The 20,691-nt window shown below is 39.2% G+C and overlaps 1 protein-coding gene across 2 annotated transcripts; it reads right to left on the bottom strand.

The window, feature by feature from the left end:
* Positions 1-2,222: 2,222 nt before the first annotated feature.
* Positions 2,223-18,743, bottom strand: EEF1E1 (eukaryotic translation elongation factor 1 epsilon 1). 2 transcript variants are annotated; one of them, XM_079713310.1, is made up of 4 exons: positions 18,650-18,743; positions 14,514-14,714; positions 8,201-8,296; positions 2,223-2,961 (listed from the first exon to the last, which is right to left on the bottom strand). In XM_079713310.1, exons 1-4 carry the CDS (start codon positions 18,734-18,736, stop codon positions 2,821-2,823), a joined length of 525 nt encoding a protein of 174 aa, XP_079569436.1. In that variant the 5' UTR covers positions 18,737-18,743; the 3' UTR covers positions 2,223-2,820. The 2 variants fall into 2 exon arrangements, with proteins under 2 accessions (XP_079569436.1, XP_079569437.1); XM_079713311.1 differs by lacking the exon at positions 2,223-2,961 and adding an exon at positions 3,226-3,336.
* Between the last annotated feature and the right edge of the window lie 1,948 nt (positions 18,744-20,691).

Below are 20,691 nucleotides of genomic sequence, written 5' to 3'. Positions count from 1 at the left end.
CTTTCTTCCTTCTTCCTCATTCACAGCACAGGTTTTGTTCTGGCTGGCACTGTGTGTGCTAAAGGACTACACTTCTGGCCTTTCTCCCAGCTGGGATGGCCAAAGACATGTAAATAGATTTTGCTGAATAGGGCTTCCCGGAAAGGTCCTTCAAGTGGACTGACTCAGTTGGAAGAGGAGTCTTTTTGCCCTTCCTCTTGGCCTCCTTCCTTAGGTCTTAATCATGGACTTGAAGTCTAGAGCCAATAGCCATCTTGGACCATGAGTTGAACCTGAGAAAGAAAACTACTTGTTCAGTATAAAGAAGCAGCTAGATGCCTAATACCAACTGTGGACTGTCTTCTTTCACATAAGAAACAACCCAGTTTAATGTTATTTGGTTTTTCTGCTATACACCTGTACCTAATTGCAATTCACACTTACACTTTTCTTGGTTAGCTCAAAATGGACTTAATACTACATTCTTTCAACACACATCGAGCATTTACTGTTACGTGTCAGTTATTGTTTGGAGAGCTGAGAAAAGACAGTCTCTGCTCCCAAGGAATTAAACATCTGGTGGAAGAGACTAGTGATCAAAAATAGCACAATGACGTCAGTGCCAGATGGGAGGCAGGGGGAGGTGGGTTGGTCAGCATGGACTTGACTTCCAGGACATGACAAAGTTGAATACTGAAGAGGTCATCGAGTGAGAAAGAAAGGGCACTTCAGGTAGAGAAGTACCTGACGGAAATGACCCAGGACACCCCACAGCCCTTCTAAGGGGAAATGAATTGTTTAGATTTAGACGCTGAGAACATCTAACCTTATCTAACCTTTGCCTACGGGAGCCAGGATTTTCTCTTTCTGCCACCTCTGCATCTTCCAAGATCATCCTGGCACGTAGTAGGTGATAACCTATTGAAGCAATGATATGCTCTGCAATGAAGAACTGACTAGCAGATATAAGATTCACAAGGGGGACTTCCCTGGTGGTCCAGTGGTTGGGACATGGCGCTTTCACTGCCGTGGGCCCAGGTTCAATCCCCGGTCAGGGAACTAAGATCCAGCAAGCCACGGGGCGCGGCCAAAAAAAAGACTCACCAGGTGGAAGTGGGAAGAGGATACATCTGGCAAAGAGGTATCCGGTATCCTCTGTGCCCGCTTCCTCACAGCTGACATACACTGAAGGAAAAGAGTGAAATGCTTGGGACGGGAGGACTGGCTAGCCCATCTCTTGCCTATCCTGTCTATCCTGCTTACCTCCCCGGTCCAGGGGAGACCAGAGAAGTGTTAGAGGAAGGAGTAATTTGCAGCAGTGGAATTTAAGGTGGAAGCCTTACAGCAGACCCAGCTGGGGCAGCGGCCTGCATGAGAAGTCAGACTGGGCCTGCCTCTGTGGCACACGTACCAACTCCCAAGGGGAACTTGAGCCCTTTAGTCTCTGAACATGCAAATCCAAGTCCACAGTTTCTAATATAAAGGCTACTTTGTAAAAATTAAAAATGCTCCCAATAGCAATGAATTGTGGAATCCAATCCTGTAAAAATTGTCTTGATCTATTACAATATACTCAATACTCTTGGCCTATTAAATCTCTTGACTCAGTAACGTGAAGAACAGAAGCGGGAGTGGGGGGCCTCTTACAAAGAGAAGCCTTTACTGACAGCCATGGGCTGGATGTTAGGCTTTTTCACGTATGTTTGTCTCCACAAATCCTCAACATTTAGTTATCTTCACTTTTACATTTTATTTTTATGTTTAGAGATTAAGAAAATATGGTTAACTGATTTGCTTTAGGTCATGCATTCAGCTAGTATGTGATCAAAGCAGGACTGGGCCAAAGGGATAGACACTTCCCAAGTCTCTGCTCTTTGCACTTGAGCTTTGAATTGTACTCTACTGAGACTCAGAGTCAGCACCAAAATGTCACATAGCGTTGACAGTGAAGCGCTCAAAGACAATTTTTCCTATTATTTGTAAACATAAGCTCTTTAGCTCTCAATCATTGATTATTTATTAACTCAGCCTCTAACAGTTATAAACTGTATAGGTTTGTTTTAATACAGTATGAGTCTTCATTCTTTACACAGAGTGTCAACAGCAGCCTTTCTATGTTGGTTTTTAGTTTAGAAAAGTCTAGTAGTTACCAAGTCCAAAATTAGTGGGATAGTGGGAATTTCCCATTGCTTTTCAGCTACTGCATATTCCAATGAGCCCAAAGACAACAAAAGAACCATTAATTCGAGGGAACGTATTTTATTCCACTTCCCTCCAGGGCAGTGCAGTAGTTTCACCTCAATGAATACTGACTACAGGAAAGAAACAAACAAAAAATGACTTTTTCAACCACGTTTACTGGCTCACATAAATATTTGAAAACAAATCCATCTGTCTTCCCTTTTTGTCTCCTTGGCACAATTTACCCTAGTTCTTAAAAAACAAACTACTATAAATATTCAGAAGGGGAAAATTAATTTATAAGATGAAAGAGGTCAATAAATAGCCAAATATGTCAACCATCGGAATGACTATTTTTTTTAAGATTAAGCCACTGATTTGCAACTTTTATTAAAATAAATTTCATCTCTAAAAACAAGATAATTGATACCTTGATCTCAACTCAAGTTTTGACAGCACTTGAAGTTTTACATTAAAAAAACTGCAAAATTTCTACGAAAGAACAAATAAAATGTTGGGACACAAGTTTATACTTGAAAAATTCTACCAACTTCAATGAATAAAGAATGGCTGTCTATCAATTCATGTCAGCCCTCTGGTCCAGAATACACTTTCCATTTAAAATATCTTAATCACTCTTCTGTACAGCGCAGATGGCTCCTAGTGGGAATTAGTATATAGTCTGTTCTTGATGAAGACAACACTAGACAGATGTTGCCTGATGCCTGGATAATGCTGAATGTGACAAAACCAGCGAGACACGTTAAGATATTTCTCCTTTTCTTGAACTGTCAGGTCAACCTAAGTAGAGATTAAAAACACACACACAACACAGACATTACATAAGTGCAACTATTAATACCATTTGAGTAGGAGATAGAAATTGGGGAAAAAAAACCCCACAGTTCTCAAAGCCAACATATTCAGATAGGAGTGAACCATTTCAGCCACTTGGACGAGCCCACCATTTGTTTAATGATTTCATGTTCAGTTCAAAACCAGATGTGCTTAGGGGCGAAATCTGAAGTTTTCAACAAATGAAAAATTTACATTAACACAGGATCTGGAGGACTAAAGTTTGTTTTTTTACTTTATTGTAAAGGAAAATAGAAGAAAGCAAGAGAATAGCTTCTGAGAGACTAAGACATGGTTCTTTCTCCAATATTTTTCGCAAACCTAAAATAAGAAAGGTTTATTGGCATCTAACATACTTAAACAAGGGAATACAATATAAACTCAAATACATATATATATATATATATATATATATATATTTTTTTTTTTTTGTAGATGGCTGGTGTATATGTATGTGTAGACAACTGCTTCTTTCTACTAAACTCTGGGGAAAAATTTTACTGAAGACAATGACTCATTTAATGTTAGGGGATTATTGCTTAATACAAGAAGGAAGGGCTATTTCTGGGGTGTATGTCTCAGATGAACAACAGACCTTCTGAATTCTGTTTGCAATAAAGCTGCACTCGATCTTTAGAGGATGTAGCAGTTCACAGAATTTACTGTCAAGCTACAAGGATGCCCAGAGATTTGGTTACGGAAAGATGCAATCAAAACAGAGGGTGCCTATCATTTCACTGGGCTCAGATCCCACAGTAGGTGACTTGAGGCCTTTTCTTTGAGCCAAATCTTGGATTAGAATCATGAAGAGGTGTCAGGTAAGGAGAAGCCAGTAGGACGGCCACGGACCAGGTAAGATTAGTGTAGTTCCTTCCCCTGTTGCTAATTCATTTGTTTAGCATATTGCAAGTCTCCATAAAACTGACAAGGAATGTTCACGCACACCAGAAATCTCAGTCTCCCTCAGGTACTTCAAACCCATTAGCAGTCTGCTTGTTGGAAGGCGCTTTTAGCGATGGATGCCCTATGGCTGTTCAGAATTTAGCATATACTTGTGCCTACAGGCAAACACTCTGCTAAGTCACCAGGTCAACAACACTGAAGGACAAATCACTCTGGTATCTAATAATTATTACAGAACAGAAAATATTATTAGCAATAAAATTAAAAGGTAGACATATAGCATTTTCTCAATAAGTGTTTAATTGAACTTGTATTTTCATTTCACATTTACTAGAATGCAGTCTGAAAAGAGAAAGTGATAGAAGTCATCCTACCTTCCTTTTTTCCTTTATGACATTAGGATACAATTGTATCCACATCTGATCTGTTAACATCTTTGGTGTCAAATGTCTATCTCTGTTGGACCAGTTTACTAGCAGGGGGTCTCACTGCTACTGTCATGTAAAATTTAAGTTTGTGGTCTAAATCCTACACAGCAAGCTGCTACAGCAAATTACAAAAATATACTCATCTTGTTTAAGGGGGTGGAGGGTTGCATCCAGTTATCAGAAACATGTGACTATAACTGTTCACCCATAACATCGTTAGGCCATGGCAAGCAGATTAAAAAATTAACACATTAGTCAAGAAAATTGGTCAAGAAAGTATTTTTTTTAGTGTAAAAGTTACTTTTTATTAAAAGAGAATTCATGGTTTCACATGTAAAGAATTATATTATTCCTAACTATCTTGTGCTGTACATAGAAGGCACTTAAACAACCATTGTGGAATAAACCGAGTATCAGTCCATATTTCAAAAGGTAAAACACATTTTGTAAAAGAGCTAACTTTTTGTTCTTTTTCTAAATCTTTACCATAGGTAAACTTCACCACTGACTTCTAAAGAAAATACAAGATTTTTTAAAAGTTCAACGACTAGTAAACATAGCTGCAACTCTAACAGGAAATGGGGGTGAGTTTCCTTCCTTCCTTCCTCCTTCCTTCATACATAAATACATACATACATATTTACGTACGTAAATAAAATTCAAAACCAACTTCAACAAACCTCTTTACTGACAGTTAAAGCAAAAAGTAGCAAGTATTACTCCAACTTGATTTCATGTCAGCTGTTGAAATACATGATGAATCCAATCTGACTGCTCACAAATTTGACTAATTTCAGAGCTCTTTCATTTTAAAAAGTCTCTACTCAGCTGTTTTGTGAGATGTTATTTTTCAGAATGAATTAAAATGCACCAAGAAAGCATTTCCAAACAATAAAGTACTGATGCTTGTTTGATCTGTGTCAAGTTGTTCACTCAGATTTTGACCCAGGGACAAAGGGCAGTGTCTATTTACTATTTACACTTCAGAACAGCATTTGGTATCACCGGGACTAGCATATGCTGCCACCAGGCCTATCACTGAAGATTATAACAACAGCAACAAACTACAACACATGGCAAAATCGATATTCTCCAACTTAAAAATTTCACTTTTTTGGTCTCTAGTGTAAGGATTACAACAGACCCACAGCACAAAATAACTGTTATTCCAGGAACTTCTAAAGTTTCTTCTAACATTTCCTAATTTATTCCAATAATTTTTAACTAGATGATCTATTTTAGACAATGTAAATTTGTTCATTTTCCCTCAGAACATTTTGCTAGAAATGCAGCACTTTTTCAGAAGGATCAGGTTATGCTTAACCTTCTGGTTTAAACTTTGGAGCTTGCCCCTTGAGTCTGAGAAAATTATGACTGACCTCGCTTTGTCACCGCCACCACTGTTTTGGTAGACATTCTATTTCTGAACGTACTGTAAACAGAAACAAACAAACAGAAAGATTTTACCCTCACCAAACTTACACTTTTTTAGAACTTCTGGGATGGGATCCCCATCAAATATTTTACTTAAAACTAGTTTTCCATCATTCCTTTCTAATTGACTATTTTTTTCTTCTTTTTTTTTTTACAACAGGAAACACAATGCGATTGTTCTAGTTACCATTTCCTGCTTCTTACTGGTCAGAATGCCAGTGAGTCTACAGTGATGCTTGGCTCTTCTACCTAATCATTCCTTCTTATTTATACTGGCACTCTACAACCAGTCTGAACTTTAAAGCCAAACAGATAACATTATTAGTCACTAACTTTCCATGAAGACATGTAAGAAACTCTTTGAGTGACCCATTCCAGACCAGGGTGAAATGTTGGTTTGCTACCTTTCCAACTGGCACCATGCTGCCTCTGGGACATTCTTTATGGCCGGCATTCCTGGACTGTGCTGCAGCTCTTTTTACTTTTCCTTTCTTTCTAAAAGAATGACAGCTCCACTGGTGCTCCGAACTTGGAAACAAATGTATCTCATTGATAACAATCTTATAGTCAAGCAGCACATAACTTTACAAAGGATTTTAATAATCTTGAGTAACAGCCTGTTCATAGGGACTGCTATCTACTGAAGAAATCACTTTAAGAAAGCAATGAGTCACCCGGGTGATAATAAACGGCCACAGTAACTGGCAGTTTAACAAAGGAAGAACAATGTAATATTCCTCAGAGGGAATTAAGATGGACCAGATCTCAGAGTAATCAGCCACCGATGAAGTCGGGCTCACACTGAAACAAAACACAGCAGGACTATCTGATGCCATGAAGGTTCCCTGACTGCTGTTTTGTATACTGCGCTGACTGTGCTGACTACATATTAAGTATTTAATAACGTGAAGAAGTAAATGAAGGAACGTATGAGGGCAAAAATAAATGCACTGCCACGGCAAACAAAGCGCCAGAACTGTCTGAGGAACACAAGCAGGAAGCCGACCTGAACCTCCCATCTACTCTGCCTGAACTTAACACCTAGTAATCACTTTTTTTCTCACTTGGGTATATTTACACCTCACTCAACAGGAATGTCATTTAACACCACATTTCGTCTGTGAGGCCGGTTCCTTGAGAAGGTGTTTACTTCTCTGACATAATCTGCCTGCATGTGGACCAGGGTGGGAGAGCTGCTTTGGTTATGGACTCATTTTATGAACCCAAAGGGACGGTGAACAGTGATTTACGTATCATTTCACTCAATTTTGTTTTGAAAACAATAAGCGTGAGATACTCAATCATAATACTGTAATCACTAAATATAAAAAGGATATACATGTCAAAATAGGGAATAGAAATAGGCAGAGATCATTGAATATTGTTAACAGAAGCCTAGTTTTTTTTAAGTTTTATTTTATTTACTTTTTTTGGCTGAGCTGCGTGGCTTATGGGATCTTAGTTCCCTGACCAGGGATTGAACCCAGGCCACGGCAGTGAAAGCCTGGAATCCTAACCACTAGGCCACCAGGGAACTCCCTGGATGTCTAGTTTTCACACGCAGCATTGAATGAAACTCTTCTAACCTGCTTGAAAACCATACGCCCTTGTGGGCACCTAGACTCACAGTGAAACAGCTTGGCAGCCAGTGCTACAAGTGCTGTGCATTAGGACCCTGTCCACTCTGCTGGCAAAGAAATTCCACATAAGCTCCCTCCTTCTCAGAGTATCTCCTTTCCCTATCGCATGACCTGTATAAGCCAGAGAGGGAAGGAGGTAAATATACACGTTGGTTTGCAAGACTTACACTTCCTTGTCATCTTTTTTTTTTTTTAATTAGAGGGGAGAAATGCTCATCTCCTTAATGACAGCTTGTGTGTGATTTCTCCGATATAGCTCAGCCGGGAGATAGGACTGAAGGCACGTATTTGGACTGACCAAGAGTTGGGGATTTGAGTTACACAAAGGGGATCTAGGCTGGATGGGGAAGAAAGTGTACAAGTTTGGAAAGAGGGAAGGAATTGAGTTACTTCGGGTAACGATGGAACTAGGGAGTAAGATTAAGAGCTAGGGTAAGAGATGGCACAGAAGGTGCAGTACTGAAATCGAGGCGTAGAGCTGGAGCAGAAAGGGGACGGTGGGGTCCAGGTGAGGATGACAAGCGAGTACAAAGGGTGGCAAGAGAAGGAGCCCCAAAGAAAAACAGGAACAAGAACAGGAATCAAGCAGGTCAAGGAACAGGAAGCTCCTATGTGTGATGGATCCATGAAAGGAATATTTGCATAAGGTACCTTGTATAAAAATAATTCCTTTCACTTTCATGTGATAAGTTGAAAATTCAAATTTGATTTAAATTCAAGACAAAACAAATCATTCTGAACATCACAGACAAAAACACCAATAACTATTCAAATACTCACAATAAAGCGATGAAGTCCATAGTATAAGAGAATATCTGCTAATGTGAAGTTATATCCTGTAAGGTAGACTTTATCTTCAAGATATGAATTAAGATCCTAGGGAAAAAAAATTTAAAAATATTAATTTAAAAAACAGTAATAATAAAGTTAACTATACATTTGACTTGAAACATTTAGAAGGCTGTTAGAAAACACAATACTGACATTTAATTTAATAAATTTAATCTTTGACAGTAATAGATTTGAATTCATTCAAAATCACAAATCACATAACAATCAACTCATTTTTAAAAATAAGGTAAATATTATTAGTCTTATTTTAAAGAAATAAGAAAACATTAGAAAATGATATTCACAGCCATCTCTGATCATTTCAAAGGCTCCAATTTTTTTTGGGGGGGAAGCATTTTGTAAATCATGCTCATGTTGCATTTATTTTTTCCATTAAAATATAAAAAGCTCCTCAACAATTCCTATTTTTTAAAAAAATTTATTTATTTTATTTATTTATTCTTGGCTGCTTTGGGTCTTCATTGCTTCGCGCGGGCTTTCTCTAGTTGCAGTGCGCGGGCTTCTCATTGAGGTTGCGGAGCACGGGCTCTAGGTGCGCTGGCTTCAGTAGTTGTGGCACACGGGCTAAGTAGTTGTGGCTCACGGGCTCTAGAGCACAGGATCAGTAGTTGTGGCGCACGGGCTTAGTTGCTCTGTGGCATGTGGGATCTTCCCGGACCAGGGCTCGAACCTGTGTCCCCTGCATTGGCAGGTGGATTCTTAACCACTGTGCCACCAGGGAAGCCCAACAATTCTTATGTTTTAAGAGAATTATAATTTATTATAATTATAATAACTATAATATTATTATAATTATTAATTACAATAAGTATAATTACTATCAATTATATTAATTAACATATAAATACTATTAATTATAATATTGATCATATAGATTATTAATTAATTATTAATTATATTAATGTTATTAATAATTATTATAATTATGGTTGCACTTTAATATATGTATATTTTTAACTTTTAATTGAGGTAAATACATGTAACACGTAAAATTAATCAAATTTTAATTTACCACCATAACCATTTTTAGGTGCATAATGCAGTAAGTGTTAAGGGTATTCACACTGTGGTGCAATCAATTTTCAGAATTTTTTCATCTCAGAAAACTAAAGCTCTGTACTTATTAAACAACTCCCCCTTTCCCTCATCCCCCAGGCCCTGGCAATCACCATTCTGCTTTCTGTTTCTATGAATTTGACTATTTTATATGTTGTATATAAGTAGAATCATATACTATTTGTCCTTTTGTGACTGCCTTATTTCACTGAGCATGATATCCTCAAGGTTCATCCATGTTGTAAAATGTGTCAGAGTTTCCTTAAGGCTGAATAACATTCCACTGTATGTACAGACCACATTTTATTCATCCATTCATCTGTCAGCAGACACTTGGGTTGATTCCACCTAACTGCTACTGTGAATAACACTGGCATGAACATGGGTGTACAAATATCTCTTTGAGACCTAGTGCGAATTCTTTTGGGTATATTTCCATAAGTGGAATTATTGGATCATACGGTAAATATGATAATTTTATTTTAACTCCTTTGATGAATCACCATACTGTTTTTCATAGCAGCTGCACCATTTTACAGTCTCACCAACAGTGTACAAGTTTTCCAATTTCTGCACATCCTCACCAATACTTGCTATTTTGGTGTTTATTTTTGGTAGTAGTCAACCTAATGGATATGAGGTGGTATCTCACTGTGGTTTTGATTTACATTTCCCTAATGATTAGTGATGTTGAGCATCTTTTCATATGCTTGTTAGCTTCGTATAGCTTCTCTGGAGAAATGTCTACCTGAGTCCTTTGTTCATTTTTAACTGGGTTCTTAGTTTTTTGTTGTTGTTGAGTTGTAGTTCTTTATATATTCTGGATATTACCAGATATATGATTTGCAAATATTTTTCTCCCATTCCATGGGTTGCCTTTTCACTCTGTTGATTGTGTCTACTGATGCAAAGAAGCCTCACATTTTGATGAAAGCCAATTTATCTATTTTTACTTTTGATGCCTGTGCTTTTGGTGTTATACCCAAGAAATCGGTGCCAAATCAAATGACCTGAAGCCTTCCCCCTAGGTTTCCTTTTAAGAGTTCTACAGTTTTTGGTCTTATGTTTAGGACTTTGATCTACTTTGAGTTAATTTTTAAATATTGTGTAAGGTAAGAGTCCAGTTTCATTCTTTTGCAGTTGGATATCTAGTTTTTCTAACACCTTAAAGACTCCAATTTTAAACACCATTTAAAGCTACAGAAAGTTCTCTGTCATTTGTTCCTTAGACAATGACCATCAATTTTTAAAAGGTTAAGCACTGAACTACTTAAACAGCTGGGAGGCACTTTTGAAGGAAAGAAAAATTTAAGTACATGTTAAAAAATTAAATAAAAAATTTAAAGGATCCTAATCTAAATCAGAAGTGTTGTCTGATAGACCAGGATAAATAAAATCAATTAGTTTCCTGAGAAAAGAAAAAAATCTAGACAAAAGAAAATATATTATATACATATTTTTGGTCCCTCTTGAAATTAACATGTAGTTTAACAGCACAGGAATTTACATTAAATTACATTCACATGAAAGGAGACAAAAGATTCATCTCACTGTCAGAGAAAGATTTATAAATATCAGATATTCTCGCAGGCTCCTCTAAAGACTAGTTATAAAACACTGCCCCAGAGGTCAACAGCATTCATTCTAGAAAAATTTCTTAAGCTGTAGAGACAGAAGTCTGTTTTGATTCTCAAATCATATGCCAAATGCTTGGCACATAGTGGTTCAGTAATCAGTAAATGTTTGCTGAATTGAATCTGATCTCTTGGAGTTTGCCCACACCTTCACTTAAAGACAGTAATTTTCAAAATGGTATATGAATATGGGACTGTTAGGGGTGGTACAGATGATGACATAAAGGAACACAGACATAAAAAGGGAAGCAAGGGCTTCCCTGGTGGCGCAGTGGTTGAGGGTCCACCTGCCGATACAGGGGACATGGGTTCGTGCCCCGGTCTGGGAAGATCCCACATGCCGTGGAGCGGCTGGGCCCGTGAGCCATGGCCGCTGAGCCTGCGCATCCAGAGCCTGTGCTCCGCAACGGGAGAGGCCACAACAGTGAGAGGCCCGCGTACCGCAAAAAAAAAAAAAAGGGAAGCAAATGCATAAGAATCAAAATAAAATTGGGTAGAGAGGGTAAAATACACTGGTATATTACAGGCTACCACTTAAATTCTATAGTAATCTGCTTAATGGAGATGGTTTTTCTTCAAATGTCTTCAAATGAAACAAGTTTGATAAAGCATAAGAACAAAATAAATATATCTACAATTAATGTTAAGAAGCATTTTTAACAAGGTCTGAAACAATAATTCAACACTGCTTTGTATAGTATATATATTCTTAAAATAGAATCCATATCTATATTTTAGTTATAAAGACTCTTTTAAGGTTATACTCTAGTTATAAAGACTTTGAAATGGAGATTCAAAAACTATGAATAGGTAAGATCTTTCTGATTAGTGATATAAATCAAAAGTTTCAGAAATTAAATTCTGATTTTTCAGAAATTCAGAAATTTTTCAGAAATTGAATTCTGAAATTCAGAACAGAATTTCACACATTCAAAATATTCAGGGAACAGAACTAATATCTGATGTTCATTACATTTTTTTTAAACAAGTCTTTCTGATGCCATTGCCAAACTTTAAAAAATATTTCCCTCTACAGAGTTCCACGTGATTTTTCTTTTTCCTCTTAACTACCTATTATTAAACCTTCTAATAATATTGAAAAAGCAGTATAATAAACAACTATATATCCTCCATCTAGATCCAAATGTTAGTGTATCATAATGCCTGCTTTCTGAAATTACACCTTAATTATGAGCCATTGTGGTTTTAACTCTGAAAAGGAACGTTAGCAAGTAAATGAAATCCTTTCACAATATCCTTAGTAGCAAAATTTTAAAAAATAAGTAATAAAAACAGAAATAGCCCAGTATAAAAACAGGCAAAGAATACATGCAAGCAAATTTTTAAAAATAATGAAGATGCTCATAAGCATTATGAAAAAAATGCCACGGCATTAACAAATGTCAAGGAAAAAAGTGCAAAGTAAACAAAGAGATCACTTTTTGGTTTGCTCTGGTTATGAAATTGGGGTGGTAAAGAAGGAAGAGGGGTAACATCCAGGGCAGCAAGGGTTTTGTGGAAGAAGCCACTGTCAATACACTTTTCTGGAAGGCGGAGGAGCAACATAGCCTTAAAGACATATACAGCTTTGGCCCAACCATTTCCCTTGTAGGGATTTGCCTAAGGAAACCAATGGGAATGCGTGAAAATATTCAGCAACAATCCAACACTACATGAGGACAGACTAAATCCTGGCACAGCTATATGATGGAGTACTAACAGGTTATCAGAGACCGTATAAGCGAGTGTTTACGGACTTGAAAAGATGATGCCAACATACTGTCAGTGAACAAAAAACCAACTTACAGTGTCCAAGAGTGGCCCGTTTTTAAAATACAACACACATATATATGAGAAAAGAAAAAGCATGTGAAGAACACAAAAGGGAGTCAATAATTCAATATCTGAGGACCAATATAAGTGCTGTTAACAGTTCTCGCTTGATGGTGGGACCACAAATGTTTGAAATTTCTCTTATTTGCTTACTTAAATTTCTTAAAGTTCTACAACGGATACTGCCTTTAAAATAAAAACGCTATCATGAAATAGCAAAAAGCAAAGTAAAACAGTAAACAACCCTTTCTCATCTGGCCCCAAATCACACATACATCTGTCTCCCCCACTGGTCTGAGTTCTGTAAGGGCAGGGGCTGTGCCTAGTGGGTCACTGTATCATCAGCCCCTGGGACCGTATCCTGCTCGTCACTGTAGGGACAGATGAGCACACGGTGGCAGAGCAAGGGCGACAACCCAAATCACCCAGTGCCTTGTACATTTCAAAGATGGTCCTATCGCCAGCTGGATTCTCCCAGTTGAGATTTCAGATAATAATACTGATATATCCCAGACACAATGCCTTATACGTCTAAGCTCCTAACACCAAATCTCTGAATACAACTTTTGAACTTACACACCCAATTTCAACGAAATATTTCAGAATTAAATACTTTACTACTCATGCTTTCTTTTGGAAAACTGTAAGAGAGAGTTTTATTTACTTTTTATTTGCCTGAAAGCTCCCATTCACTTAGAGGGAAGACAGGCTTGCTTCCCTTTGGGAATGCTGCCACTCGTGGATATTAAAAAAGAGTAGGTGATCAGGACCGACCTATAAAGGAAAGAGACCTGAAATTTATTTTCTACCAGTTCTATCGATGGTATCTGTCAGGAATACAGTTTAAACCATTTCTCCCAGAATGATAAATGAAAAACTTTCAGTACCATAAGATCTTCTTGTACAACTTATATTACCAATTTATATTATAATTGGAATAAAATTAGGAAACAGAAGGGATTCCTACAATGACATGTGGTTGTCTGGGTGATCTCTAAGGTTCCTTCAAATTTTAAGCTTAAAGAAAAGAAAAGAAAACAAAACAAAAACCTAAAACAACACTTTATTTTTATATAATTAACAAAAATAATTTTATTTATAAAGATATTTTATTCTTAGTGATTCTGGAGCCATATTTGGTTTATATTTTATACCAATAGATTCTTTAATTCTAACTTGACCTCTTTAGAAAGAAAATACAAATCCCAAAACAATCAGTCTCAAAGGCGGGAAATGTGGGCTTTCCCAGATCAAATGGACAGAGTTTTACAAACTACAACTCCCAAAACTTTGATTCCCCCTTGGCTTTAAGAAAGTACTTTACTGCTTAGGGAATCAGGACTGCAGAGTGGGGGAAATGAGTATCAAGCCATCACATTAAAAAATCATACAAAGCTATTATTATTGACTATGATTAGTGCTGCAAAGGAAAAGCACAGGGTGCTGTGTTAGGAAAGAAAAGCATTTAGAACAAGGAAGTGCATCTGTCTGAGAGAGAGTAGCCAAGGACGAGCTGAGGAAGGGGTATCTGAGCTGAGGTCTGAGCTGAGGGGCTGGCAGAAGCTGCTCCAGGCAAAGGTAATAACAGGTACAAACTAACACGAGGCAGGAGGAAACAAGTAAAGAAAGCCAACAACTTCAGTTACTGAATCTCAGGGAACAGACATCCTGTTATTAAGAGTTCACACATTTCAGCCTATAAAGAGACGTGGCGATACCTTCAGAACAGTGCGGATGTCCTCTTTATTGGAGTGTCCATCTACTTGAGTTACCCTGTATTCTAACCACTGTTGAACCACTGCTTTTTCCTCTGCGGTGCTCCCCAGCAAATATTCCTTGTTGGCCTGCTGGACTAGGTGAGCTGCTATGGTAGTCAATCCCGTTAGACTTGGACCATTGTTCGTCTGAAGAACTGGAATCTTAAAAAGAAAAAAAATTCTTCAGATAAATTTTAAAAACAAATACCATCACGAGTGTAAGTTCTAAGTAATTGCTAAATCCCAAACTGTCTTTTCAAATACCCTCAAGATATTAAATTACCTAAAAATGAGTCAGGAAAATAAGAGTTACATAATTTACATTTGATAATAGATGCCTGATGCTATGAAACTGGTAATAACATTGCAAAAATTAGTAATGATGCTTCTGTATAATTTATAACTACATATGTACAAAAAGAGAAAATGGAAATCCTAATAATACCACATTAATTTGATCAAGATTACCCATACCTTATTTAGCAAGGTGAATGAACATGCTTAAATAAACCCAACTTCTGTAACAACAAAAGTAAGAAACAGTTATAGTGAACACTGAATTCATGTTGATACAGCTAGAACCACCAAATGAGTTCTATCCTGGTTTAAGTGATATGTGATCTAATATAAATAGTTATCTCATTAACTAGGTGTGGACTGTGATGGTGATTTCCTTGCCATGGATTGCATATTCATCAATTTTGGAGTCATTTAGAGTGACGTCACTGATTATAAAAGTCTAATAATAAAGTATGGGCTTCAGGTAATCACCTGAAAAACAAGCCTACTTTCTAAGTTTCCCCTACTGTAACAGCAATCCGAAGGCTCAGATTATAAGAAATTGCTAATTAATTTAAATGTTCTTTTTTTTTTTTTTTTTTTTTTTTTTTTTTTTGTGGTACGCGGGCCTCTCACTGTTGTGGCCTCTCCCGTTGCGGAGCACAGGCTCCGGATGCGCAGGCTCAGCAGCCATGGCTCACGGGCCCAGCCGCTCCGCGGCATATGGGATCCTCCCAGACCGGGGCACGAACCCGTATCCCCTGCATCGGCAGGCGGACTCTCAACCACTGCGCCACCAGGGAGGCCCCCAATTTAAATGTTCTTGATGCGCAACTAAGCAAAGCATTTTGAGAAATTTAAAAGAAAATGGAAAGTATCACCAATGGGGAGACTGATCAATTATAAACAACAAGTATACAATCTAAATGACCTCAGGAAACCAAAAGAGAATATTTCCCCTGGAAGACGGCTGCTCTTTTCAGCCATCTGTTCAGTTCAAATAGTATACTGAACTCGGATAGCGATTTTCACTGTTCAGGGCCCTTTCACACTAACATCTAGGTAAATATGACCATGTGATGTATACAGGGAGATTAACATTTTATGGATACAAAGGTTACCTCCTAAATGGTAAAGGAAGCAACCAGAGGTAGTCTCAGCTTTCCACTTCCTCACCGGCTACTTTCCATTCATTACTTAGCTCCTTGAACTCTGACTTTTGCCTTCACCCTCAAATGAAACCATTACTTCTAAGATCACCAATAACCTCCTTTAAAAAAACGCATTAAAAGAAAACAATAGCAACTCACTGGGGATGCTGCCAATGTTCCATTCCCTGACTGTGTTTGTGTGCATTTTATGGCAGGTAACTCACTGAGATGCATGTGCTTTTAGGTAGGGGAAGGGAGGGAGGGAGGGAGGGAGGAAGGAAGGAGGGGAGGAAGGGAGGGAGGGAGGGAAGAAGGGGGAGAGAGAGAGGGTGGGGGGAGGAGGGGAGGGAGGGAAGGAGGGAGGGAGGAGGGAGGGAGGGAGGGAGGAGGGAGGAAGGGAGGAGGGAGGAAGGGAGGAAGGGAGGAGGGAGGAAGGGAGGGAGGGAGGGAAGAAGGGGGAGAGAGAGAGAGAGTGGGGGGGAGGAGGGGAGGGAGGGAGGAGGGAGGGAGGGAGGAAAGAAAGACAGGAAGGAAGGGAGGGAGAAAAAAAGAGAGAGGGAGAGGGAGAAAGGGAGAAAAGAGAGATAGAAAGAGGAAAGAAAAGGACTCACAACTGCTGACTGTGGGGGTAAAATGACAGTTCTAGAAAATGATTTGGAAAAATGAATTATCCACAATTCCATCACAGGAGCTCAAAAAATTTCCGGTTACTTTCTCATCTAATCATTATATCTTCTAAGACAGGTAAGTAATTTCCTCCTCAGTTTACAGATAAAGAACCAAGGTCACCAGGTTTGTAACGGCAGAGTCAGGGTTTCAATAAAGTACATTTGGCTGGAAAGTTCATTCTCTTCCCTTTACACAGCCTAAGTAGACAAACCTCATGCAGCTGCAATCACAGGACACATACCACTTCACATTCATCTTAAGGTTCCATGGTCTTCAAAGTGATCACTTTCAGTGGCTACATAAATAATATTCCAATGTGCTGATGTACATAATTTAATAAGCATTCTCCTAGAGCTGGATTGTTTAAAAATTTTTATTATCGATAATATTGCAGCGGATGCCTTATTGCTGGCTATTGCTGTCAGTTGTCTTCCCCCCAAAATGAATAAATCTTACCATATATCCTCATCACTTTCCCCAAACACATTAATGAAAACCTTCAATAGCTGTCCTCTGCTTAAAAAAAAAAAAAAGAAAGAAAGAAAGAAACAAAAAGGAAAACAAAGGTTTAATTAAAATAAAATAAGAAACCACACTCTGAGCTCCACAGTCCTCACAACTGGGCCTTGAACTACAACTCTGGGTTTACTTTGCATTGCATCATCCACAGTATTGCTCTACTTGTTACTCCCAATTACCCAATCTTTCGTAATTTACTGGTCTTACACACTTTAAACACCAGCTTTTCATGTAGTTTACAAACTCATTTTTAGAGTCAGAATTAACTTTCTCTTGCACACTCCTCAACAACGCTTTCCTCCATTTAGCAGCTCTTCTGTTCTGATTAACATGAGCTGTCGATGACTACTTCTCATACTGGATCATAAGCTCCCTGAAGGCAAGACTCATGTTTGGCAACGTTCCCTAAAAAACAGAAACCAAACCAGGGAGTAGCGGCAGAAGCGGAGGAATCAGCAGGAGTACAGAGGCAAAAGCACAAGCTGGCCACTCGGCCACTCTGGCTCCAATGCCTACTCTGCACCCATCAGTGGGCTGGTCTCAGGCAAGTCACGTTATCCTTTCCAGACTTCAATCTAACTTACGTGTAAAAACTACAATACGACTGCTCTGGAGACAAGATTTTAAGATGGACCAAATGAAGAACAGAAAAAGTCACAACAAAAACCAAGTATCATCTAGAAAAAAATCTCAAAGGGGCAAAAAACGTATATAATCCAAAGTTGTCTTCCTACCTTTTCCTCTGATACATTGATTCCTCCACCGCAACCACCCACCTAATAAAACACAAACGTCCTTCAAAGCCCTCAGAAATCTGAGTCCTTACACCCCACCAGGCAATCTCCAACCGCGGAACTTTCCCCCTTCATCTCTGCACGCTGCACACTGAACTTGACCTCACGAGGCCTCAGAAAAACCGAATCTCCCAGATTGCGCCAGGACCCACTACGTGATCTCTCATACGTCTACGCTGCAATGCAGCACTTTTCAGCACTGTAACTAACACAGCTGCAACGTTTGTCCACCCAGCTAAAAACCAAGGTTCCTGAGGGGAGGGGCACGTCCGCCTCCGTATCCCCCGGCCTAGCACTGTGTACTCGGCACCCCGTTTGCTCTCCGCAGTCGCTGCGTAATTCTGAATGAAAGGTACTGTTACAGCAAAGTCACTGAACGCACACGCGGGGCCTCCAGCTCGGTCTACCCGAGGGCTCTCTGAGGACCCCCTTGCTTTCCCAGAATGGGATAATGATGACAATTTCGCAGGAGGAGAAGTTCAGGCCAAGCCCTAGAGAAGCAGGTGCCCCCTCCTCCCTCCGGGAGTTAGGACCGCAGGAGGAGAGCCGGAGGCGCAGACACTTTGGGGGAGAGACGCGCGGCATCCTCGCTCCGCCGCCTCCGCCCGCCGGCCCGGTCCCACCCCGGCTCAGCAGGCCGCGCTCCCGTCCACCTCTCCCCCTCCGCGCTGCCTCAGCTTCTCACCTGGCGCTCGCCGTGAGCGCTGTACTTGTTCCCTTTACTCAGCCCTAGCCACTTCTCCAGCAGCGTCAACTCAGCGGCCGCCGCCATCTTCCGGCCGAGCTCTCGGCAGAGGCGGGTCAGCAAGGGTTTCCTGCATTGGCTGAGAGGGACGTCCTACTCTCACAAACGTCACCGGCTACTGGCTAAACGGAGGGGGGCGTGGAAGGTGCGCCTGTGCGCAGAGGCGGGGCTAAGTGAGGGGCGGGGCCGAAGGCGGGTCGCGGGTGGTGTGACAGGTGGAGAAGGAACTAGCAAACCTCAGCGCTCCAGCTCAGGGGTAGCAGTAGAATTCTGAATTTAAAGATTATCAAAGAACACTGGGTATGTTAGATAGTGTCAAGTAATTTGTATAGCCCATTCAGCCATTACTAGTTTTAATGATCTTTATTTGCAATACCAAAAGATATAATAGCGATATAATTTATGTGTATATATTTATGTGTTTTATGTATAGTTATGTTTAATTTATGTGTGATAGTGATACAATTTATGTAGCTTTTGGTATATAAATAAACAATGCACAAAACGCTTTCTCCCTAAGATATTCTAACATCTACAAAGTAGAAAATGCGTAGTATATGTTGAACTTAGAATATTTCCAAAAGTTTTATGAAAAATAATTTCCACATTGAAGAGTGAAAAAACAACGTATTAGTCTGAGAGAAATGGAAAGGAAACACAAGGTAGTTCATCACTAAGTCAGAGATATAGTTTAGTGGGGAATGCTGTCACTGTGTGACACCTTCCCTACCCTAAAATACTTAAAGAGTTAATTATGGCAGCAGACATAAATGTAAAGAAAAGAAAATTTGGCCAAGTCGACATAAACAAAAGACAAAGGATATTCCAGTATAAGTGGATTATTGTGCATTAATTATCTGTTTATTTTCCTTATACAGAGAGTTGAATAACTATTTTACTCCTTCCAAAAAGGCCAGTCCTCCGAGAGAATTCACTGATCTATTTACACGTTTTGCTTGCAATAAAATATTTAAAAACATCTGGACAGTTATCTAATTCCAATGGGCATTATATTTAAGATAAGCCTTGACCTAAATCACCTAACCTGAGATTTGATTTGAATTCCAGTATAAAGTATCAGAAAGGACATGCACCCAATGGTAAAAGTGATAACTCTGGGAGAGTAAGATTGGATATGTGGGTGGAATATCACTTTTTAATTTATGCACTTCGATTTGAAATATTATAGATAGATTTTGTAATTTAAAAGAAAGTTGTTTGTTTTAAAGTAGTTATAAGTTTCTTCCCTTCAAGTCCTGAAGGTTTTTACATTGTTATTTATTTTTTGAATGGGTGAGAAGTTCACGCGGTTTGAAATTCAAGGGCACAAAACAGTATACAATGAGAAGACTCTCTCCATCCCTCACCCACAGCCTGGGGGTGGTTGCTTTAGACAGGGCATCAGTGAAGACCTCTGAGGAGGGGAAAACTGAACAGGAACCTAACAGAGAACTCGCCAGCCATGCAAAAACCCCAGGGAAGAGTGTCTCAAGGCAGAAGGAATAGCCAGTGTGAAAGCCTAGAAGCAGGATTGAACTCGGCATTTTCAAGATGAGGCTTGAAATTATGACCATCAGACTCTCCACGATCCCATTCTGTGTCCTACTGGTAACCCCTGCAGTGAGTTTGGAGTGGATTTTTCAAGACCTTTTATTGGGCATGTACACACATGTATATGGTACCTTAGGTGTCTCCTTGACTTCTTTCATACCCTATGTATCGTTGAGCAATTTGTTTCCTTTTACTCAATAATGTGTTGGAGTCTTCTTTCATGCCACTTACACACCTCATTCTTTTTAGCTGCTACTCAGCACTTCAGACAAGAGGTGTGCAATGGTTTCACCATCCATTATCCTCCTGATGGATATTTAGGTTGCTTCCAATTTCTTGCCCTTACATCACTGCTGCCGTAAAGATCCTTGATCAGGCTCCTGTGTACATATGCAAGAGTTTCTCTAGTGCAGGAGTCTTGCTACTGTAGA

The sequence above is a fragment of the Hyperoodon ampullatus genome (genome assembly GCF_949752795.1).
Source record: "Hyperoodon ampullatus genome assembly, chromosome: 10".
Classification (NCBI taxonomy): Eukaryota; Metazoa; Chordata; class Mammalia; order Artiodactyla; family Ziphiidae; genus Hyperoodon; species Hyperoodon ampullatus.
Note: the sequence above shows the minus strand (reverse complement) of the source record. Positions and strands in the feature narration are given on the sequence as shown.

Coding starts and splice junctions, on each gene's coding strand:
- EEF1E1 (XM_079713310.1), bottom strand. CDS start 18,736: ATGGCGGCGGCCGCTGAGTTGACGCTGCTGGAGAAGTGGCTAGGGCTG. Junction 8,297..14,513: donor ACATCCGCACTGTTCTGAAG/GTATCGCCACGT, acceptor TTTTTTCCCTAG/GATCTTAATTCATATCTTGA. Junction 2,962..8,200: donor ATGGACTTCATCGCTTTATT/GTGAGTATTTGA, acceptor ATCTCTACTTAG/GTTGACCTGACAGTTCAAGA.